We start from the raw sequence: 23,838 nt of genomic DNA, 5'->3' as shown, positions 1-23,838 counted from the left end.
AGGGATCAGCTCCTCAAAGGAAACTGGGAGGATCCATGAAAGGCACATCCAGAAATGAAATCTCTTTCACAAAAAGTGACAAGGATTTCATGAAGCAGTGGAGTCCAGAGACCACATCCGCCTCTGCTACTCCCACAGGACTGTTACCACACTCTTAACACGGGAGTGTTTTCTCCACTCCACCTGGGTTGTCAGTGGACGTGCTGATGAGAGAAAGTGGGCAGTTGGAGAAGACCCTCTTTCCTGACAACCAAAAGAAGGGGGATCAAAGAGGCAGCTCCCCCCCACCCCAGCGCACATGGCTGCATCCACAAAGTAGGAGGCTCTGCAGGCTTCCTCACTCCGGAGCGCGTGTGCCTGGCACTAGCCTCTCTCTCCCTCGCTCCAAGCCCAGACAGCTCTGCAGGCTGAACTCTGTAGCTGGATGGTGGCCAGGAAGCCAGCTGACGCCTGGAATTGTGGGAGGAAAATAACAGGGAGGGACCCTCCCAGAAAATACAGGGCCAGGCCAGCTCAGGAAATGGAAAGACCAAGTGGGCAACTCGACCCAGCCATCCATGGCTTTTCATAGGCACGTGCGTGTTGCCCGCCTACACTTTCATGTGGTTCTACATTCCTGGGGCTAAATATTTGGTGAGAATGTAAATTCTTCAAAAGCTGGACCCAGGCATATGCTCATGCACACACAATTTTGCACAACTTTGGGGATTCAAGGACACCTAAATCCTGGCTCTAAAACCTGGCTCCAGGCTATTCTGAGGTTCATGGGAAGTATAAGGAGAGGAGTCAAGTGACTTTAAAAAAAAAACCAAAAAACACATCAGAAGGGACAAATGTGAGGAGATGCTCTGCATCGTTACACTCAGAGCCCGATGCACACACCAACACGGATCTCCAACAGAAAGGCAGGCCAGGAGGTTCACACTGAGTTTCCAGAAGGCTCGGTCATGTCCATGTAATTAATTCACTGCCCCACTGGTTTAATGAACAAGCCTTTTATGTTTAACACAAGTGTGTGAGTGTGTGACTATATGTAGGGCCTCGAATATGATATGTGCTCAAAACCAGTTCATCAAATGGATGAACGTGCATGTTGGCGCCTGTGCACACGTGGGGTACTGTTCCTGGGAAAGCTCTCCCAAGTTTAAAAAAAAGGAGAAAAATTTTATCCCATGCTCCTTTCAACCCACAATGTTAGGAATCAGAGGGTTATAGAATCTAAATCCTGGACGGCCTGCTTCCTCTGTGCTTTGTAGAAATAGAACTGGAAGAGGCTGGCACCTGCAAATTATAGTGAAGGCCTGCAGGAGTGGAAAGTGGAAAGAAAGGGGCAAGGGCAACTCTCCCAGCACCGCCCGCTCCTGCCTGAGCTCAGGCCAGAGTGAGAACAAAGACAAACGTTCCCCTTCCAGCTGGGGCCAGTGCCATTCTTTTTTTTTCTTTTTTTTTAAATTTATCTTTATTGTTGAGAGTATTACAGGTGTCCCATTTTTTCCCCCCAATTGACCCCCTCCACTTTGCTCCCACCCTCTCCCCAGGCCTTCACCCCGTTATTAACTGTGTCCATGGGTTATGCATATATGCATATAACTTCTTTGGTTAATCTCTTCCCACCCTCCACCTCCCTTCCTTCTTTCCTCTGAAATATGATCATCTGTTGCATGCATCAATGTCTCTGGATCTATTTAGTCAGATTCTTTTGTTCATTAGCTTCTTCTTAAAAAAGACTCTTCAACTTTTCCTGTAGTGCTGATCTGGTGGTGATGAACTCCTTTAGCTTTTCCTTATCTGTGAAGCTCTTTATTTGACCTTCAATTCTAAATGATAGCTTTGCTGGGTAGAGCAATCTTGGTTGTAGTTCCATGTTTTTCATAACTTTGAATATTTCTTGCCACTCCCTTCTGGCCTGCAAGGTTTCTGTTGAGAAATCAGCTGACAGTTGTATGGGTGCTCCCTTGTAGGTAACTATTTTTCTCTTGCTGCTTTTAAGATTCTCTCTTTGTCTTTAACCTTTGGCATTTTAATTATGATGTGTCTTACTGTGGGCCTCTTTGGGTTCCATTTCTTTGGGATCCTCTGTGCTTCCTGGACTTATAAGTCGATTTCTTTCCCCAGGTAGGGGAAGTTTTCTGTCATTATTTTTTCAAATAGGTTTTCAATGTCTTGGTCCATTTCTTCCCCTTCTGGGACCCCAATAATACGAATGTTGGGCCTCTTGAAGTTGTCCCAGAGGCTCCTTATACTATTTTCATATTTCTGGATTCTTTTTACTTTTTGCTCTTCTGGTTGGGTGTTTTTTGTTTCCTCATGTTCCAAATTGCTGATTTGATTCTCAGTGTCCTCTACTCTACTGTTGATTCCCTGTGAATTATTTTTTATTTCAGGTCGTGTAGCCTTCATTTCAAATTGGTACTTTATTATGTTATCGATTTTCTCAGTTATTTCCCTAATAGTCTGCTTAAACACCCTTATAAACAAAATTCTGAACTCTGTATCTGTTAGCTTGCTTGGATCTATTTCATTTAGTTCCTCTTCTAGAGATTTCTTCTGTTCTTTCCTTTGTGACATCTTTCTTTGCCTCCACATTTTGGCTGCTTCCAGGTGTTTGTTTCCATGTATTAGGTAGAGCTGTTATGCCTCCTGGAATTTGTAGGGTGGCTTTGTGTAGTAGGTGTCCTGTAGGGTCCAGTGGTTCAGCCTCCCCAGTCCCCTGAGCTGGGCCTTCTAGGTGCTCCCCTGTGTGGGCTGTGTGCACTGTCCTATTGTAGTTGAGCCTTGGGTACTGTTGGCATCCCTGGGAGGAATTGACCCCCAGGCCAATCAGCTCTGTGGACCAGCTGCAACTACAGCCAAAGAGCTGCTGTGCTGGAGACACCCCTATGGAGCAGGATTTACTTCAATGGAGCTTTGGTGTTCACCAAGTACGCCCCTTGAGTGTCACTTGTGGATGTGGCAGGGTTGTAATCCAGCGTGGTTGAGTCTGACCACCAGGTGCACTGTCTCTGGGGCCTCCCGGGAGGTGCAAAGTCAGCCTATGCCAGTGCCTTGCCCAGGGCCACCCTGCATGAGCTACACGCAAACTGTAATTGGCTGCTACTTGTGCTGGGCTTGGCATTATCCAGGAGAGGCCACGCTATGAACCAATGCAGGCTGCCGCTAGTGCCAGGCCTGGGGCCCCTTATCAAGCCGTATGGGGCCCGCTGCTGCTTGTTTGAGAGATTTTAGGAAAGTCCTAAGCTTGGGGCTCGAGAGGCCACTTGCACAGAAAAGCCCCTGGAAATGGCCTGGATGAGCCTGCAGGTGGGGGGGCCTCCGGGAATCACGGGGCAGGGCCAAAGGTGTGAGTCAGGTGCTGGCGATTCAAACATTGCACCTGCCTGCGGGCTGTGTGCGGGGAGGACTCGAGAAGGGAGCCATGGCCTCCACCAGCCCTTCTGCCTGGGAGGAAGCCGCCCCTCCGCCTCTCGCCCGGATCTCAGGCAGGTTAGTTCCCCCCCGAGTGTCCCGGGTCCTTTCAGGCTGCTGCCCGGCGCTGGGCTCAGGGAGCGCGTCCGAGTGAGTCCGTGCCCGGGCCTTTAAGAGGAGCTGCTGGGGCTCCCGCAGCCTCTGTGACCCTCAGGGACAGTCCCCGCTGGTTTCACAGCCCGGAGTTGTGGGGACGTCTCTTCCCGGCCCTGAAGCCCTGGGCTGGGGGCCTGCTGTGGGGCTGGGACCCCTCACTCCTCCGGGAAACCTCCACCGCTGAGATGCCCTCCCGGGTTTAACCCACGGCACCGGGTGTGGGCCTGTGGCCGTGTGTCCAATTCAGCCCCGATCCACCCGCGCCTCCGCCCCTCCGGCTGGTCTCGGTGCTTCCTCAGTTCCCTGGTTGTGGGGCTTCTGTTCAGCCAGATTTCAGGAGGTTCTGAGTGACAGTGGTTCTGTATTTTAGTTGTAATTTTCATGTGGTTGTGGGAGGCGGCGGATGCAGCTGTGACCCACGCCTCCAGCTTGTTTTCTCCTGAGCCAGTGCCATTCTGGAGCCCAAGGCTACTTTAAGGGCTCCGTTCTGAGGATCTCGGGGAACCCTGGTGTCCTCCCCCACCCCCTCACAGATGCAGTTTCCATCAGTGCCTGCGGTTGCCTGGGAAAAGCCAATTCTCTGAAAGGAATTCTCTAGCACTCAATTTGCCTAATATCTCACATTTGATTACTGCGTTTATAAAATTTACATTTACTATCTCACAGGCCCGGTTCAGACTCTCTTAAGCTCTTTCTTTATCATTTTTGAGTGCCTATTTTTTTCCCCATTTGCTTTTTTTAAAATAATTTTAAGGACTATTTTAGCCAAGTAATGCAGAAATGCCATTAGTTACATGGACTGAAAACAAAAACCAAAAAACTCTGAAAAAATTCAAAAGCAATCCGAAGACCAAAAGATGCCTCAGACATGAAAATGCTCAAGGGCCAACAGCTGTTACACGGGAAATGGAACATTAGCAGTGCGATCCTGCTTGTGTTTCAGAACGGGAATTATAGACAGACAGGCTTTTAGTTAAATTGATTTGAAACAAATTTACCCAGAGCTGTCGTTTACTAGGGAAAGCTCCTGCCAACCGTGGCTAAACTCACCGCTGCCTTCGTTGTTTTATTGTTTTCATTCACTCATTTAATCATTCACTGACTCATTACAGGACCTGCCCTGGCCCATGTGCTCAGTGGTTAGAGCATTGGCCCATGCACCAAAGGGTCCAGCATTCAATTCCCCATCAAGGGCACATACCTGGGTTGCAGGTTCAATCCCCGGCCCAGGTCAGGGCACGTGCAGGAGGCAACCAATTGTTGTGTCTCTCACATAGATGTGTCGTCCCCCGCCCCCCCTTCCCGCTTTCTAAAATCAATGGGGGGAAAATATCCTCAGGTAAGGATTAGCAACAACAACAAAGAATGAGGGAACTCATGCTCTAGATGAAGAGCGTCTCCAAAGTCCCCGCTGTGGAGCTGAAAGTAGTTGAGGGTGGCTAGAATGTTGCACTGAGGGTGGGGGGCTGGTGGCAAAGGGCTGGGTGTGGAGTGCTGAGGGGCCACCACTCTCAGTCCCGAAATGCTCTCTAAGAGGTGGGGGCTTCTCAAGGGGCAGGGGGGAGGCGGTGGGAGGAGGCGGCAAGGATTTTAAGCCCGAGTAACAGGATCAGATTGACGATTGGGCAGGATGGCTCTGCCTCGCTGCCCCAGCCCCGCTGGCTGCTAGGAGCCGAGTAGAGGGCGAGAATGGTAACAGCAGCTGCCATTTTCAGCCCCCAGAGCCTGTCATCGGGCTAAATATTTTACATATATGCTCACATTTGATCCTCATAATAATCATGTGACGTGGACGTCACTGTTCCCACTTTACAGACCAGGACATTGAGTCCCAGGGTGGTAAAGCAATTTCTCCAGAGCCATCTGTCTGGGGGTCCAGCTCCGCATGGACACTCCTAAGCCTGTGCTCTTAACCACTCTACTGTCCGCAGGAGTCCTTGGTCTCAGCACTGCTTTCTCCCTCCTCCACAACCCCCCACCTTACTTCCCATGCTGCCTCTGTTTTCCATCTGTTTCTCATCAGCCCTCCACAGGGCAGGCCCCAGACACCCTCTGGTTCAGCCCACATGCTGTGTAACTACCTGACTGTTTAGATGTGAGGGGCCTCATTTTGGTTCCAGCTCAGTGGAAGGTACAAACCCAGAGTCTCTGTCAGCATGGCTGGAAGCCCAGCACACAGCCTGAGAGTGACGGATTCCCTGGGCTCAGTCGTCATTGCTCTAGAGGGGTCAACGTCAACTGAGTTGGCAGCCTTTCCTCTCCAAGTCCCTTAATCCTTCCAAGACTTAAGCATCCTGAAGGACTCAGTCTAGCCTTTACATTTGCCCTCACCTCAGCCAGGGAGGATCTGCTGTCTCAGCACTGCAACTAAGGACCACAGAGGCTGGCGGGGGTGGTGGGGACCAGCAAGTCACAGGGCAGGAGTGTTTCTTAACTTGAATCCTAGTTGTCCACAAACCTCACCTGAAACCATATTCGGAATCTTGTGTGTATGAACATATGCATATTTTTCTAGAGTTCTTAGCTTTCATACGATTCATAAGGAGGCCTATGACCCCACAAAGCCTCAATGAAATAGCAGCTCAGGACTGCTGAGCGCCTCCTGTGGTCTGCACACTTGACCTTGTGTAGTAAGCTTTGTGCAGCTCTGTGAGCTTGGGACTGTTGTTTTCCTTCTGGGACAGAGAAGTTGAGGCTCCAATGGAGTGACTTTCCCCAGGGCACAGCCAATCAGCAGTGCAGCTGGGCTCTGTGGGGTCTGGGGAGGGAGCCACCATTCTTGACCAGCTGTTAAGTTCGAAGACCCCAAGGAGTGAATAGAGGCCCTCTCCAGAGCCACATGTGCCCATGGTGCCTACACCATGTGTGAGTGATAGGGGTGCTAATATTCACTCCCTGCCCTCAAGCTCTCATCATGTGCCATTCAAGGAAAAGTGTGAAATACACAACGGACCTATTTCATAGGCTTATTATGAAGGTTAAATGGCTATTATTAAATGAGATCGTCCTCAGTGTTCGCAAATCATAAGAACTGATGCTTATTAACTGACATCATCATTACATCATTGTTACAGGTTGAATTTTTTGTATTTTTTTCCTGCCAAAAACATGACTGGGCTGACTTTTAACCATATATTTTTTTAAATAATTCCCTTTCAAGGAAAAGTAAAATAGCTGCTTCTAATTTTTGTTATAAAGAGAAAAAATTTTAATAACCCTCTTTTTTTTTTAAATCAACAAGAAAGTTATAAAGTGCTTCTTTCTCTCCTTTCCAACCTTGATTTCATCCCAGTCTGCTTTTCCTCCACAGTGGGGCATGTGGACTCTGGTTTTGACCCAGGAGCTGGGACATGGGCATTAGTTCATTGGTTTGGCCCACCTGGGACAGCTTCAGGGGGTGGGGGGGGAGATAGTGAAGTGTGCAGTGCCCACTTTCACTGTCCCAAGAGGCACAGCCAGGCAGCATGGCCCGTGACACAGGTCCTGCTGCTCGCCTTGCAGCTGTCTCCACTCGGGGGCTGGGCTGTGGGATTCTGATTCTAGCACCTCCTTCCCCATTTCCCATAGTCACCTTCTCACCTAGTGAGCAGTCAATACCTGCCTGTGCAAAACCTCACCAGCTCTCACGAAGCACACCCCAACCCCAAGCCAGCCCTGGGGAACGAGCTCGCCTGTGCGGCAGAGACAGAGCTGCCCCGAGGAAAGGCCCAGATGAGGGAAGCAGGAATGACAGGCCAGAGGGGCCTGAAGGTCCCTGCGGACCAGGGGAGTAAGCAGCCTTGCCCAGAGCCCTGACATGAAGAAGCGGCCAGCAGACACTTGGGTGCTGGAGCCAGCCGGCCTGGGCCGGAACCCTGACGTTACCGCTCTGTGTGTCTTCGGGCAAGTTTCTTTACCTTCCTGTACTTTATTTTCCTCACCTGCAAACTAAGACTAATACACGAACCTATTTCATAGGGTTGTTATGAAGGTCAAATGGCTGTTACTAAGTGAGATCGTCCTCAGTGCTGGCACGTCGTAAGCACCGATGCGCATGAGCTGACATCGTCATTGCATCGTTGCTGCGGGTCACGTTGTGTCCCTCTGCCCCGGAAGATGTTGAAGTCCGAGCCCCTCGTACCTGTGAACATGACCTTATTTGGAAATGGGTCTTCGTGGGTGATCAAATTAAGATGAGGTCATTAGGGTGACTCCATGATTGTGTCCTAATATAAAGGGGGGATCTGAACACAGAGACAGGAAAGGCAGTGTGGAGACAGGGGGAGGCTAAGAGGGAAGCAGGAGCAGCCCCCTCAGAACCTTTAGAAGGAACCAGTCATGCCACCAACACCTTGATCTTGGTCTTCCGGCCTCCTGAACTATGAGAGTAAATTTGTTATTTAAGCCACCCAGTTTGGAGTACTAGGAAATTAATACCATCATCATCATCATCATCACCCACAACAGCATTTACCTCTTGGCTGTGCCTTCTCAGGCTCCCTGAAGGAGGGAGAAACCTCTACCTCAAGGTCAAATTACAGGATCACAAAGCAACAGTCTGATCCAATCCAATTCAGCAGAAAGGAGGGGCTGGGCTCGGCCATTCTCGGTGCCCACTGGGTAAAGGTTGCAGACAGTCCTGCTGTCCACGGACCACCTTTCCACCCAGAACACTGGCACGCCGTGGCATCCAAGCTGCCGCCTCTGGCTTTTTCTCCACAGCATCCACTCCATGCCTCCCCCCAAAAGAAATGTGTTGCATTTTATTTCTTATCATCGAATAACCCAAGATTGACTTCCCTAATTGTGGTGTGTTTGCCCCTCCTGTTGTTAGGTAATCGTTCTGTCCACACGACTCCTGAAGCCACTCGACATGCCTGAGCTGTTATTTGCAACTGATCGGCTGCATCCAGACCTCAGCTTCTGAGCACCTCCTAAGAGGATGAGACTGACCCAAGATGGAAACACCAATACCATCACCTCTTACCATTCAACACATGCCTCCAAATCCAGTGTCCCTGGTACTATATGTCAGTAAGACTGAATTCTGTCCCAAGGCCTTGAGAACCATGCAGCAAAGTAGTTTGCTTGGATTCCTGTGATTCTTTAAAAAAAGAAATTATTTTTCATTCTCCTAAAGGTGCTGGCTGTCTTTCAGCTGGCCTAATTCACACTAATTCCCATTTATTCTTAATCCTGTATTTGTCATCTTCCTGATTCCACCTGCAAGGTCAGTAATTCTAAATAAATGCCTGTTGGTGAGTATTGGTAGATGACAAGCCCTTTGATCCGCAGATGCACAAAAAGAATTTAAGACATGCTTTAGAATTATAAATATGAGGAAAGTTTTGTTTTCCCCCCTTAAGATTATATTACTGAGGAAGGAACCTTGCAAAAAGGATCTGAGGCTTTGTTTCTCTCTTGATCTGAGACATTTTTGCAGAGGGGAGGAAAGGAGAGGGGATGGGCCAAGGCTGCTCTGGTTGTGAATCAGCCTCCATGACAAAAGGCTGCATTGTCCCAGCCTGCAGTGCCCGGCAGGGCCGCCAGCCTACTGGGAACCTAGTGGGAGAGAGGCTGATTGGAGGGCTGTCTGCCTGTAAAAGGTCCCCTCCCCACCCAGAGGAAGGCCCCATAAAGATATCTGGTCCCAGGGAGTCTCCTTTTGAACCCCAACCCCTCTGACTTTTGTGATTTAGCTTCTATTGAAATATAAAGCTTTCTTTTCTATAAGTCTAAATTTTCCTTCTGGCCGTAGAAGAAACACCTAGAATCCACCTAGTGAAATTATGTAAGAATTCTGGCAAAAATTAAATCAGACATTTGTAGGTGTGCAGTTGATGGAAACTTCTAGCATCTCTAAAAGGTGTTTGTAATAAAAAGACAAAGCTGAAACAGTGTCCAGAGTGGATTAAACAGGTGGAGGAAATAAAATACAAATCAAAACACGTGTCTCCATTTTAATTCTCTACAAAACACTGGTTTTATGAAAAAAACTGTGAAGTGGGAAATCATTCTGAGACGTAATCAAAGCAGGTTTTACAGACACTGGACATTTTTTTTTGTCAAAAAATGTTTTCCACCTGATACCAGTTCTTTCATGGTGCTCGGTAATGGAGACCTCAGATGCTCCTTTCATTTAGCTAATCTAGAAGTTTGAATAAGAAAATAGCGAAGTCACTATTTTCTAAAATAAAATAAAAATTAAGGACCCTGCTATGTGTCTCGAATCTGCATTCATTCATCAGCCATTCCATTCATCCCCAGATATCCCTTGAGCGCCTGGCAGGCCCAGGCACTCTGCTGGCTTCCGGCCCTGGTGGTGAATGAGCCAGAGGCGTCCTGACCCCGCGGCTCTCGCAGAAGAAGCCACAGGGTGCTTCTCCTGCAGATCGGGCCCTGCGTGAGTATCCTCTCAAGGTTAAGTTTTAAACCATATGTCTATCTGCAAAACTAACTTTTTGGAAATATAAAAACCAAACTGCTAACAAGTGGCTACCTCTGGGAAGGAGTATAGCATGAGAAGGCTAAGGGAGGAGTCTTGCTCTTCTTTTTTTCATATGTTCAAATATTTGTTCTTATTTAATAGCTATTTAATTATAGCTTACTCTGCAGCTCATAATCCTATTGTTTGTTTTTGATACAAAAAAAATTTTTTAATCTATAATTTGCATACAGTGAAAATGGTCTTGTTTGAAATGCACAGGCCCATGAGTCTTAATACATGTGTATACCCATGTCACTGTCACCATAATCAAGAAACAGGACCTTCCCGCCGCCTCTAAATATGCCCTTGTGCCCCGTTACAGTCAGTTTTCCTCACCTGCCTCTAGCCCCAGGCAAACACGGGTTTGCTTTCTAAAAGCATGTATTAGTTTTGCCTTTTCTAGAATTGTATAAAAACGGACTCATACAGTTTGTACTCTTGTGTCTGGCTCTTTCACTCAGCAAAATGTTTTTGAGAGTCATCCATGCTGATGAATGGTGTTCCACCGTACGGGTGTAGGACAGTTTGTTTATCCATTTACTGCGAACACTTGGGTTGTTTCCAGGTCTTCGCTGTTATGAACCAAGCTGCCGTCAGCACTGGGGTCTTGCTCTTGATGTACTTCTGTGTTGTTCAAATATTTTTCACAGCAAATGTGTATTTGTGTATCACTTTTGTGGCTTTAATGCATTTTTGCAAACTAATTTTTTCTTTTCAACAAGAACATTCAAAAGCTTCTAATCTGAGATGATAAAAGGTAGAAGTCCCTGGCTGTAAGTGGTACCATTAGGCAGTGACTACGTCCCAGGAATGCTCTCAGTACTATATTAAATAAAGGCCGTCCCCGAGTGGTGGAGGGCAGTGCCAAAGCCTGGTTTATCGTCATCTTTTCCGTCTCTCTGGTCGCTGGTGGGAGGGCAGAGCGAGGCAAGCCCCCAGGTAGTGGAAGGCTTTGGAGGAAAGGTGAGGGGAAGGAGTCTGTGGTGACCAGAGTTTGGTTTGAATAAGAAGGTAGGAGGCACAGGGCAGAGCGCTGCTTCTCCAGTTAAAACAGGAGCGTAATGGCCCTGGCCGGGCGGCTCGGTTGGTTGGAGCACCGTCCCATAAACCAGAAGGTGGCAGGTTCAGTTCCCAGTCAGGGCACATACCTAGGTTGCAGGTTCGATCCCTCGTTGGGGCTCATACCAATTAATGTTTCTCTCCCTCCCTCCCTTCCCCCTCTCTAAAATCAATAAAAACATATCCTCAGGTGAGGATTTTTTAAAAAATATTTTAAAGCAGGGATGTAATGGAAAGTTGGTATGAATCCTGCAAAGAGCCTTCACCACATAAGGAAGAAGAGGGGGCTCAGGAAGTAGCCCCCTGGCCCTGGGCAGAGCCTCCTGAGCCCTCTCCTGCTCTTGGCCCCCTGCGGAGGAGCAGTGATTAGAACTGAGCTCCAAAGTCGCCTCTGGGTTCCAGTCTCAGCTCTGCCTCTCAGGACAGGGTGGGTCTCTCCAAGCCTCAGGGCCTCCATCTCTGAAACCCAGGTAATAATGAATGGTACCTACCTCGTGAGAGGGTTACTGTAGAGGGGAGCCGTCCCTAACAGCGGCTGGCACCCAACACCAAGGAATGTGGGTACTTACTGCTGAGGACACCAAGGAAGACAGCTCACAAAACGCCAAGGTCTCAACAGGAGAGTCATGAGGGAGAGTGCGAGGCCCCGAGGCCAGGAGCAGGGCCTGGTCCCAGCCTCTCCACACAGGACTTTACCTCCGGTCTCCGTGACAATGATGGGACCCACTGCAGCCGGCTGCTGTGAGAATTCAAAGGATTAAACTTGTAAAGCACTGAGAACGTGGCCCATGCAAGCTGGCTGAGAGCATGTCCGTCACCATTATCGCAGTAAGTGACACTTGTTCATGGGAGGCCCGTGTCTCCAGAACCTTCTCCCTCTCTAATGTTCGCCACGAAGTAGCCGCGTGGACGCTGAGAATGACGCCGCGGCTGAGCATTTGAGCCTCCTCGGGATGTACCAGCTCTGAGGGGTTTCCCGCCCCCAGGTGGCCTCAGAAGCCGAGCTGAGTGGTAATGCGGGGCTGTCCTCTCCGGGCCTGAACTCGGGCTGGCCAGAGCCAAAACCGGCACATGCAAATGCAGACCTGCAGGAGCCTGCAGGCCAGTCCTTAAGCACAATTGACAGAGGTGTAAATCCTCCATAGCATCTGACTTGCACGTTTGTAAACCCACCTTCTGCCCCACAAACATAGTGGGCACAGCAGAGTGGGCGTGCTGGGGAGCTGCGGCAGCCAAGGGCTGTCCCCCAGGGCCAGGGCCTACGGAAAGTGCTCTATTTACACCAGGGCCCCTCCTTTGCAATGTCATTCCAATAACAAAGAATTCCATCAAGCTTCCCCAAGACCACTATTATTTATTTTACCCTGGTTACCAGAAACAGAATCTCAACAACAAATAATTCAGCGTTACAAACGCTGTCTGCTGTCCCTGCCCAAGGAACATTAAGAAACTCCATCTCTATTTTAAAAGGAATTTTAAAAGACAAAACCAGATGATGGAGGGTATTTGAGAAGGGAGGGGGCTGGGAGCTTGCCACATCAGTAATAACCCTAATCCTGTTCCCTTCTCACCAAGTTAGGGTAATGGGAACAATAAGAACTTGCTGGAAACTTCTCTCTTTAGACTCTAAAGGGGGTGCAGAAAACACCAGTGTTCCTGGGTTATTTATTGTAGTAAAGAAAGCCCTACAGTTCCCTCTGAGCCATCCCCCGAGAGCCCTGCCTTGACTCACGGGCAGACTCCCGAGGCAGAGGCAGAACCAGGAGTTAGTTGCCCAACTGCTCAGTTTTGAGGGAATTGCCACAAGCTTGTTCATTTGTCCGGAAAACACATTGGGTTTCTTCTTCTTTGGAATGTAAGGTGAATGTTGAAATCCCACTTTTCACCAGGATGAAGGGCTCACTGTAAATACACCCATAGCTAGGGGCTAGCTGGGTGGGCGATGCTCGAGGCTCGATGCTGGATGCTGGGTGGGGAGAGGGGCCAGGAGGGAGGGACAGTTTAGCCAGCTCCACGCCAGCCACGCAGGCAACAAAGTGTTCCGAATGGTTTTGATTTGCAGCTGGGAGAAAACTCGAAAGCCAGACATCAGGACAGACAAGGATCCGGTTCTGAAGCAGACGGGCTGTGGGCTGTGGGCTGGGCCCCCGCCCCTGCCTGGACGTCTTTATTACTGAGCTGGGACAGGAGGCCTGCGAGCAGCCGGCTGATGGCAATAGCAGATGTGGCTGGGCAGCCAGGCGGCCTGGGCCAGGGAGGAGCCACAGGCTCCTAGTACCAGCAGGGAGATTGAGAAAAGCAGCACAGGGAATGTGGGCCAGGGCAGGGAGGGCCAGTGTGTGAAGACAAAGAGGAGAGTTCCAGGGGGATTTGCTGAGAGGAGCAGAGAGGGGAGGCTGTGGCCAGCTGCTTGGGTCTGGGCTGTGGCATCAGACAGACCTGGGGGGGCGCAGAATCCTGAACCTACCACTTCAAAGCTGCACCAGCTACTGAGTTCTGAGCCTCCCTCCCAGGATCTGTGGAGGGACTAACATGGAGCGTGGGGTTGGTGTGGAGAAACTGCACACGGTGCTTGGCACATATGTTTTCAAAATGTAGAAACAGTCATTGTTACTACCTATGTGGCCCTAAGCAGGTAATTTAATCTCTCCAAGCCTCAGTTTTCTCATCTTTGAAATGGAAGTGGTAGTATTACCTTTCTCACAGGATTCTTCAAAAGATCAGAGATAATGTATAATATGGCACATTGTAAATGCTCAATAAGTTCTAATTCCTTTCCTTTCTCCACTCCCCTGCCCTCCCATCCCCGCACACATGTACATCCCTCCCTCCCTTCCCCTTCCCATTCCCCTCCCAGGCAGGAGAGGGTGTCCCTCAGTGCTGATGGTCATCGTTCAGACATTTGAAAACACTTTGAATACCTCCTGTGTGCCAAGGGAAGGCTACAGAACACAGGCTGGGAGCAAAGCTGCGTCTAAACCCACACCCAGCCATTGTCTGGCCACGGGATTTCGGCCCGTCTTGTATACTTTGTGGCCCTCAATTGCCTTTTCTGTAAAATGGGAGAAATAACCACTTCATAGTCCATTGTAAGAATTATGTCTATAAAATGTCTAAGGGACTGATGAAAGGAATCTTAAAAATTAAGAAAAAAGAAATTTAAAAGCAGACAAACAGGGATTAAGAGATACTAATAATGCGAGGAGCCAAGGTAATGAAATATGAAGCTAAAATTCATGAGAAGAAAACAGTGTATTCTAGCACTATAAATAGTCATGTCCTCCTGAGACTGGGCAGAACTGGGGCTTGGGTGGTTTCCCGCTCTCCATGTCTCTCTTTCTCTCTGGCCTTAAACCACTCCGTCCCTCTGGATGGAATAGAGCTTTCAGGCTCCTTCCAGCGTGAACTTCTAAGGTGAAGTGTGGGAAACTGAGTCCAGCGCAGTGGGAAGTGAGGGGTCACCGTCAAGCGCAGGGAGGTGCAGCTCTCAGCTCAGCAGGGGAGTGGGAGAGGTCTGCTGGGGGCCTTCACACCAGGGAACAGGTGGGGAGGAGGGGGGAAGGGGCCGCGGGCCAGCAGAAAGCGGAATGCAGCTCTGCTCAGCACCTCTGCAAGATAAAGCCCGCAGGAAAATTCTCTATCTTTAGTTCCAGGACAGGGGTAGGAGACCATTGTTAGGGTTACAAAGATTAACCTCTCACTCACTGGACCACGTAGAATGAACAGAAATAAAAGTGAGCAGAAGCTAGTTGGAGATACTTGTGACTGCCCTCCCTGCCCCCAATACACACGCCCTTCTCCGAGGTTAAGTTAGGCTTGAAGTATAAAAAATTGCCCTTCATATAAGGTAAGATTTGGGCGTCACCAAAAGCCCTGTCAAGAGCAGTCAGGGTGTTAACCCCGGGAGAAAAGAGCTTTAAAAGTCTGGCAGCATACCATAGTAAGCCTTCAATAACTATTCATTTTGGATGCTTCCCTTGTCCCATGGCCCTGCATTTGCAACAGTATCTCATATATGAAATCTTATAAAGAAATAAGAACACTGAATGTTGCAAACAGTAATATAAACGGAGCCGCTCTAAAATGGAGCCGGAGCTGCCCTGCCCAAGAAATTGCCTTGCATATCTTATACCTCAAACCTTGGAATGTTAAAAACAGAGCAAAACGACCTTTGGATAAAGATAACAAGATGATGATTACAGGGCTGAAAATTAAATACATTGTTTAGAATTAACATCACAATGTTATCTGCACCAATAGAAAAATGCCTTCCTCTATTGATGTAATTGTTCCCCTTCCCTTTCTCATAAACACCCGTTGCCTTTGTCTCCTAATTGAAACAGGAAAGCTCAAATAAACACTCACTTGCCTTCCAATTTAAAAGGCCTTCTTATTTTTAAGTTTACAATTTAGTCCGAAGACACTGATTCAGGTCCTCTGTGTGAATTTGAGGACATCACTCAAAGCTCAGAGCCTGTTTTTCTCATCTGTAACATAGTATTTCCGCCTGCACCCTCCTCACAGGGCTCTCTGGAGGAATGAAAGAGATCAGGGATGTGAGAGCACTACTCAAACATAAGGTGTGATTATTTGCCCACAAAGATGGTGGCTCACTTAGCTTGTGTGATGTTGCCCAGATGGACACAGATGAGTGGCCTGGCAGTTTTAGCACATACTCTTGTGTCAGGAGCTAGAGGAGCTACTGAATGGCCCAGGTCAATGGCTCCAAGCTTCTACAATGAGAACAAAGTGCACTTTTTGAAAGCAGTGTACCCAAAAAAAGAGATTTGCCAAATCAAGCATGTATGGAGCAGTAATCTTGTGTAGAAGCGTTAGTATCTTCAAGGCTTAGCTGAGATGTCTTCATGGCATAAAACATATTGCCAGACGCACCTGGTTTACCTAGAGGATCTTGAAGGAAAGTAATAGGAATATGCTATTCTTGAATATAAATTAACAAATTACAGTTTACAACACACACAGGCTGTGACCTCTGACAAGGTGTGTAACTTGTTTGTAAGCCTGTTTCCTCATCTGGGAAGTGGTAATAGCAGAATGCACCTCTTTGGTTGGGACATTTAAGACATAACCCTTGGAAGGCATAATGCCTACCTCGACATACCCAAGATACTAAGTAATTCTTTGTCTGAAGGACAACGGTGAGTGTCTCAATAAAGACCAAGTCAGATGTCTGCTCTTTTAAAAGGAGATTTATTTTACACAAAATAAATTAATTACAATTTAAGCCAAAGCATGAGTGGCTTTAAAGTGCATCTGTGTAGGGGATTTGTGCATCTGTTCACTCGCTGTATATTTTGGTATTTAAGCCATGGCTCAGCTAGGCCAGGGAAGCTGCCCAATGTCATTGCCATGAGCCATTTACACAAATCACACCAAGTTCAATGGACACGTTTTTTTCCTGTACCTGATGCAAGAGGTTTGTTTTTTTAAAAAAGTATACAGTCTCACAACCACTCAAAGTTTGGGGCTGAAGAGTTTGAGTTCGCAGCCACTCGACACAGGCCCAACTCAGCAGCCTCCCCGTGTCAGGGCATATAAACTTACAGATGTCTGGGTACACATTTTGGCCCATAAACTCCACCCTTTTTGGGGGGATGGGGAAATATTTTCGTCTTTGTTCTTTAAAAAGAAATCCAGGTACCCTTCAGGTTAGAAAGGCATTCTGTAAGGAACCGTGTTCCAGAGATGCAAATCTTCCTTGGGGGGCAGGGGAAGAAAGAAGGTAGAAGGAAAAAAGGAAAGCCTGTGAGAGCTGAATCTATTCTTTCATTCCCACTGTAAATCACATCAATATATTTGGTGAAACTACAACTGACCATCATTTACAAGGTAGTTAAGGACAAAATCCGGAGCGATTGTGCCCCTCCCCCTCCACAGGAAAAGACTTGGAGTACATTTCACATATTCCGAGAGTGGCTCCGTGGACTCGTCCAAGCCTCATCAGTTCTGTCCCCTGCTCGGAACAGTGCTTCCTTTTCGGCACCAGTTCCACAGGCCCTCCTGGCCTCCCTGCTCCAGCCCCTTCTGGAACCATGAATTACTGCCAGCATTCAACGTGCCCGCACCGGAAGAACCACAGACTCTTCCTGGGAAGAGCAAAGCCCCCCGAGTGCCTCTGCTTCAGACGGAGGTGACAGTCCTCACTTTAGCAGAAAGGGCCTGCTTGAACCTCCTCTTCAGGTCCTGCATGTTGGGCGACTTGGGCCTGGGGATGAGGGATGTTCTTCGCTTCTCTGGCGTGCTGCTCGGCGGCTGTTTGTGGCTCACTTCTTTGCACAGCACGTGGAAAGCGTTGTAGACATCATTGTAATTTTCGCTGACGGACACTTCATAGAACGAGCAGCCCAGCATGCCGGCCAGCTGTAGTCCAAGCTGAGGGTCCACCTGCTTGATGTGCAGCAGGTCAGCTTTGTTAGCCACGACCACCACGGGCAGCCGGGTGCCCAGGTGGAGCTGCTGGACGTGCTGGTGGAGCTGGCCAGTGAGTTCATAGCTCTTGTAGTCGGTGATGGAGAAAACGATCACCACAGCATCTGCCCAGCGAATGCACCTATTCAGCTGTTCATTGCAGCTCAAGCCGTTCTCGTGGACCTGGAAAGAGAGGGGTGATGGCAAGGTGAGTGGCGAGTGCGGAAAAGAGCCCTGGCTTGGCTGGATAGAGAATTCAAAAGAGCCCTTGACAGCAATGCCAGGTCGCAGGCCATAAACAAGTTATATCCCCGCACACTTCAGCTTTCTTGACAATATGTTGATCCAGCTGCATAGAGTTGGAATAAATAACAGTGCAGCTCACCACACTCAAGTGGAAAATTGACCTGCAGAGAACTCCATGCAGGGAGACTTTGTAGTTGCATAAAATGGGAAATTAACTGGCTAGACAGTAAGTCTGGGAAGTAAAGATAGGAGCTGGAAGCATTTAAACCTGGATAACTGCCCAGTTCAAGAGGGAAAACACACACACACACACTAGCATGGCTCTTTTGTCTATAGAGTAACTTTCCACAATAAAAAGTGATTCCAAGTATTTGGAGACTATACCTAGATTTTTATTTTTAATGGTAAAACAGAAATGTAAAGAAAGGAAACTGCCAATTCCAAGTGTATTTGGTTTGGTGTTTCCTGCTGGGTAGAATCCTCCTAAGAGAAGATTTCTGCCCCTCTGCCAAATCTCCCAAATTAAGCCAGGTTCAGACTGACCAACAGCCAGGCAGAACATGTAAAGTGTCAAACATGTAAAAGGCTCCACCTGACTCCCCAAATGTCTCTCCTTCCTATTTTGAGAACTGAACAGTTCTACAGTCAAGTAGGCTCCCCATCAACCTAGTCACCCACCTTACCTGAATGCCGGGAGTGTCTTGAACCTGAATAGCCAGGGTTTCACCTTCTATTTGGACTTGTCTGGTGTAGAGATTACCTATCAAGGCATAAAAAAAACACTTATGTTCACCCTCCTTGTACAACTTTAAAAACATTGGGGATTTTTTTTTTTACTTAGAAAATATAACCTGAACCGATGCACAAAAATAAGCTATAGTTTATCCTAGTTAATGGGCTTAATTCCGATTTTTTTGAAACAACTTTAACTCCACATTAGTCGATTTATTAAAACCAGGGCAAAGTTTGCACGTTTTTGGAAACTGATTGGTGTCGTTTTAAACAGAGCTCCCATATTTAGCGTATTCCTTGCTCAGCACGTGTGGGGTCTCTATTTTAGTACTTTATCACTCCCTGACATGTTTATATTTCAGCTCAGATACAAGGGCTCGGTCGGCGCACACTGTGAGCAGACGCACCGCCAGCATCACCCGGGAATGCAAGCGGCCCGAGGGGAGCGGCTCCGCCTCGAGGCAGGGGCGGTTCCCGCGCGTCGTCCCCGTGGGTGCCCCGGGTCCGAGGGGCGAGCCGCAGGCCCGCAGCCTCGACGCCGCCCCACCGGGGCCCAAGCGGCCGTTCCCCCGGGGCCCCCGGGCCGGTGTGCGTGTCTCTTTGTTAAGAAACGAGCGCGTCGGGCCTCGGCTGCTGTCCCTCGGCCTCTGCTCTGAAAGGTCGCCTCTGAGAGGCGGCGGGGGGGGGGGGGGGGCGGGCATCTTTTCTGTGTTATGACTTTGCGGGAGTGTCGCGAAGGGAGAGGCTCTTCAGAACAAAGGGTGCTCCGGCCCGGGGCCTCCCCGGGGCCCGGCCGGCCTGGGGCGGCGCCCGGCGCAGGTACCGGGAGCCCCGGGCGCGGCTGCACGCGGGGCCTCGGGCCTCTGGAGCGAGCGCGGCCCCGACGCCGCCTCACCTGCGTTTCTCTCGTAGTCGCCGATGAACCGCTTGGTGAGGAACCGGACCACCAGGGCTGCGGCCAGAGAGGAGGGAAGAGGCGTCAGCGCCGCGCCGAGGTCAGGCTGGCCCGCACCCGCCCGCCGGGCCCGGGAGGCCGGCGCCGAGGGAACGCGTGCCCCCCCGCGCCGGGCTGCCCCCACAGGCCCACCGCCAGGGGCTCCCGAACCCCAAACTGGTACGCCGGCTGTGGCGGGTGCCGGGGAGGGCGCCGGCCTCGGGGTCCATTTCCCTCGTCCGCTGAGGGCGGGGGCCGGGCAGGGTCCGTCCCGAGGGCAGCCCCACCTCCCGGCCCCGCTGCCCGGGGACAGCCTCGCGCCGGGACTCACCGGTCTTGCCCACGCCGCTGGCCCCCACCACGGCGATCTTGACCAGCCGGCGGCCCGCCGCCCCCGGGCAGTGGTCGGCGGCCGCGGCGCTGCCCGGGGCGGGGTACTCGGCGATGGTGCACATGTTCTGAATGAGGCGCATCGCCGCGCCGCCGGCTGCTCCGCGCGGGGCCGGAGCTGCAGCGGGAGGGAGGAGGCTCGCGCCGCGCGGGAGCGGGCGGGAGGACCCGGCCGAGGGCTGCGCGGCGGAGAAAACGGCGGCACAAGGAGTCCTGAGGGGACGCGGCGCGCGGCTCGCACCGGCTCCGGCTCCGGCTCCGGGCTGCGCCTGCACCCGGCTGCGCGCGCGCTGTTTTCTCCGGGGTCGGCCCCGCCCCCTGCCTCCCGGGGCCAATCCCCGGGCGCCCAGCACGAGGCCCCGCCCCCGGCGCCGAGCTGCGCGCGCCGCGCCCCCGGGGGGCCGGGAGCTTGTGCGGGGCCCCGTGAGGCGCGGGCGAAGTGGGGCAGCGGGCGCGAGCGGGGGCAACGTGCGGGCTGCGGCGCGCGGCTCGGCCAATGGCGGGCGCCGGGAGGGCGGCCCCGCTGCGCCCGCACGGGGCAGAGGCTGTGGCTGAGGGGTTGGGGGCGCCGCGGGAGCCGGGGCTCAGCCTGGGGGCGGGCGCGGTCCGGGTCCCCCTAGAGCACGCCCAGAGCATCTGCCCCCCTCCCCCCAGTGCCCAGCCCACTCGCCCTCCCGCCACCGCCCGCAGCCCACTGACCTCTCGGCCCCAGCCCCGCCCACCCGCTGGGAACCTGCGCGCGGGCGGCGGGGGCGAGGCCGCGAGCTCTCGAGGTCCGCGAGCCAGGCCCGCGGCCCGCACCCTGCCCGTCCCATTAACTCGGGGAGCGATTGCACCGACTTGGGTGCATCTGGGGTGGCATCCGGATTATAGATTTGGCTACGGTGGCAGTTAGTAACAAAGACCCCATAACCACTCTCCTAAAATGTGAGTTTTTATTTTGGAGCAAAATATTGTCCCCCATTTGTCTGCAGACCTGTGTTCTCTGGCTCCGGCCGGCGGGGCGGCGCATCACCCACCCTCCGACGAGCCCCCGTGTGCACAGGTGCCGCGGGGCGCGTGCCGGGCGCTCCCAGGGGCAAATCAAGGCGTAATTACCGAGCGAGCTTTCTGGCGCCTCACATACCGTCACCTCCGGCGAGGCTGAAACGGAAAGAAACGGCCGCCCCAGCTGTGCCTGGAGACCGGCTACACGGGGCGGCAGAACCAGAAAGGGTCCCCCCTCCCTCTGGTCACAAGGAATGGCAGGCTAGTAAGGTGAGTGCATGTCCGGGCGGATGCGCGCGCGCGACCCCGAAGTCCCGGGCCAGCCCCTTGCGCGCTCCGCGCGGGGAGGCACCTCAGCAGGGCGCTGGATTCCCCATCTAAGGATTACTCTGTGGCTGGAACTGACTGCAAATGTCACCCCCGGGCTGGCTCCTCCACCCAATCCCCTTCCCTCCCCACCCTCCTTCGAAACTTGTGGGCCCCCAAATGCTCCAGAGGCTTTTATCCGGGGGACAAACATTGTAACTTTGTATCTACAGCCATAAATGTAAACCTATGAACCAGCTCTCTTATCTACACGTGTCAGGCATCTGGTTTAATCCCTCTTCCACCCTTGACTTAACTGACCAGGTATTTGATGGAATTTATGATGCTGAGCCAGTTCAGACTGCGATGAACCGGTTGTCTTGCCCATCTCGGTTTCAGTGTTCTCAGGAATTCAAGGCGGAGGAAAGGTAATCTCAGACCGCCTTGGTAGCAGGTTTTCTAGGATGGGCAACATAACTGGCAACACAGGCATTCTTAGCACCACATAATAAAAGGTCGACTTCTATGGAGATCACAAGAATGAAATAAATTGAGCCATTTGAGTAAGGGGGGGGAGCATTTAGAATATGAACCATGTCTTTCTGCATGTTTTAAATCAAATTTTTAAATTTTGATGTGCTATAAAATCAAACGTAGCAAGACTATACTTACAGGTAACCATGTACTTTTTAAACCCCTCCCCCCAAAAGCCTGTAATTCTATCATGCTTACATGGTGAAGTAACTGTGTAGTCTAAAGTTTTCGCTTAACTGCTTTACACACACACACACACGCACTCACATACAGATATGACAAAAATTGTCACGGGGAATTTTGCTTTCACTCTAAAATGCTTCTGGGGCTTGATTTTTATTACCATGAGCCTGTCCCAAGCCTATGATTTTTCTGTCTGAAACACAAAGGCTGAACTTGATATTCTTATTTTAGGTCTAAATGATCTCTCTATGCTTAGAGCATGAAAAGAAAGCACCAAACAAGAGGAGAAAAGAAAGGGGGTCTCTTCGAATGCTAAGCATCTATCAAATAGCCCACCTCCACCCCTCTGACCTCCAAGTGGTGGCACTAAGAGTTACCTCTTTTTGGAAATTCATAGAATTAGTAAAGGGGAAGGAGAAGGGGCTGGAGAATTGATAGATATTGAAGGCTGCTTTTATTCCAGGCTGTGGGCTAGGGATTTAGCATACAAAAATCTCATTTACCCTCCTGACAGTCCTGTGACACGGTAGATATCATCGCTTCCAGTTGCATCGTTTACCGCTGCTTTGTAAACTACCCTGAACCTCAGTGGCTCACAGTTCTGTGGGGCGACCGTGCTCAGCTGGGCAGTTCTCGCGGAGGGTCTCTCGTGTTGCAGTCGGATGGCAGCTGGAGTCCTCCGCAGCCTCACTGGGCTGGGCGTCCAAGGTGCCCCTTCCCGCAGGTGTCAGCATTCCAGCTGGAATGCCGGGACGTCTGGGACTAGCCTGCGCTCTCTGTCTGCTCGGCCTCTCCGCGCGGTAGTCAGGCTTTCACAGCATGGGCGCTGACTTCCCTTAGAGCGAATATGCTGCGACAGGAAGCAGGAGCCGCCAGTCTTTTAAGGCTCCTGCATGGAAGTCGGCATAGCATCACTTCTGCTATGTACTGTTGGTCAAAGGGGAGCCCACCCAAATTAAAGGGCAAGCGGCAGGGACATAGGTCACACCTTCAGATGGGAACAGTGTCAAAAAAGGGATGGCCATCTCTAGGTCACTCCATTTTATAAATGAGAAAACAAACTCTCAGGTGAAAAATTCCTCCAAGGTCAAATATAACAGACAGAGCCCAAATCTGAAAAGGCTAAATAACATAGGAAATAGCCAGAATGTTCACAGTGAAACCGACTCCTATGATGCAATGCCATGCTGCTGCTCTCGCTCGCTCTCCCCTTCTTACTGTTTAAGCTAAAAGAAGTGAGGTTGGGGGGTGCTAAAATATGAGAAACTTGGGAAGGAAAGAAATATTTTACCAACTTCTAACTTTGCCTCAGCACCCAGAGTTTCCATCACCTCCACTGATCTTTACAGCTGATCTTAGATCTGAGAGCTTCCTGAGATAACCCAGTTTCTGGAATTCCTTAGTATACTGGAATATAAACTCGATAAATATTTACGGAATGTCTGAGCCATGGGTATACCAGGCACTGTGCTGGGTCCCCAATCTATGCTGGCAACCAAGACAAACTTTGCCATCACTGCAGTTAACACTTAGCATGGGAGACAGAGAAATGAATGAGCGATTTCAATAGAGTGTGAGGAAATGCTTTGATGGGGGAAATTCGGGAGCAATAGGATTACGTGGTAGGACTAAAAATCCGACTGTGGGAGCCAAGGAAGAATGTGTAAAAGCTTGAGCAGCTGAGGGGTTTGTGTTTTGTGTGCATGTGTGTGCATGCATGCACGTGTATGTGCGAGTATGAAGCAGGGGCTTCGGAGGTGGGAGGGGGACTAGTTTGCAGAGGACTCAGCATTTGCCAGTAGACAGTAGGTACTCGGTAAATATTTGTGGACTGTAAATGAAAGCAAAGGCTCACCTTGAGGAAATGAATTCAAGGAACAGGATAGCTCCCGATGGGTGGCAGAAGGGCCAGCATCTCCCCAGTGGAGCCTGGCAGTAAAAAGCAACCCCGCCTCAGAAAGATGCAGGCCTCCTCCCTGCTTCTGCCTTGCAAACCTTATGGGAGTGCATC

At 50.6% G+C, this 23,838-nt stretch overlaps 2 protein-coding genes across 2 annotated transcripts in view; one reads left to right on the top strand and one right to left on the bottom strand.

Annotated features, from left to right (window-relative positions):
- The window catches only part of SCFD2 (sec1 family domain containing 2), a 287,290-nt gene extending 276,397 nt beyond the window's left edge, over positions 1-10,893 (top strand). Inside the window, exon 9 of the mRNA XM_081158799.1 lies at positions 8,375-10,893. Coding sequence (XP_081014925.1) covers positions 8,375-8,467 — 93 coding nt within the window. The 3' untranslated portion in view covers positions 8,468-10,893. The remainder of the gene's footprint in view (positions 1-8,374) is intronic.
- A 5,388-nt stretch (positions 10,894-16,281) lies between these two features.
- On the bottom strand, positions 16,282-20,082 carry RASL11B (RAS like family 11 member B). The gene is made up of 4 exons (XM_081133197.1): positions 19,759-20,082; positions 19,389-19,445; positions 18,445-18,521; positions 16,282-17,698 (listed from the first exon to the last, which is right to left on the bottom strand). The coding sequence occupies exons 1-4, from the start codon at positions 19,898-19,900 to the stop codon at positions 17,228-17,230; spliced, it is 747 nt and encodes a 248-aa protein (XP_080989323.1). The 5' UTR covers positions 19,901-20,082; the 3' UTR covers positions 16,282-17,227.
- Between the last annotated feature and the right edge of the window lie 3,756 nt (positions 20,083-23,838).

This window comes from Miniopterus schreibersii (assembly GCF_964146895.1).
Source record: "Miniopterus schreibersii genome assembly, chromosome: 1".
Lineage (NCBI taxonomy): Eukaryota > Metazoa > Chordata > Mammalia > Chiroptera > Miniopteridae > Miniopterus > Miniopterus schreibersii.
Note: the sequence above shows the minus strand (reverse complement) of the source record. Positions and strands in the feature narration are given on the sequence as shown.

What these genes read in the sequence shown, in the direction of transcription:
- RASL11B (XM_081133197.1), bottom strand. Translation starts at nt 19,900, where the DNA reads ATGCGCCTCATTCAGAACATGTGCACCATCGCCGAGTACCCCGCCCCG. An exon ending in CAGCGGCGTGGGCAAGACCG is followed by an intron (nt 19,446 to 19,758) that starts GTGAGTCCCGGC and finishes CTCTGGCCGCAG; the next exon opens with CCCTGGTGGTCCGGTTCCTC. An exon ending in AAGACACTCCCGGCATTCAG is followed by an intron (nt 17,699 to 18,444) that starts GTAAGGTGGGTG and finishes CTCTCTTTCCAG; the next exon opens with GTCCACGAGAACGGCTTGAG.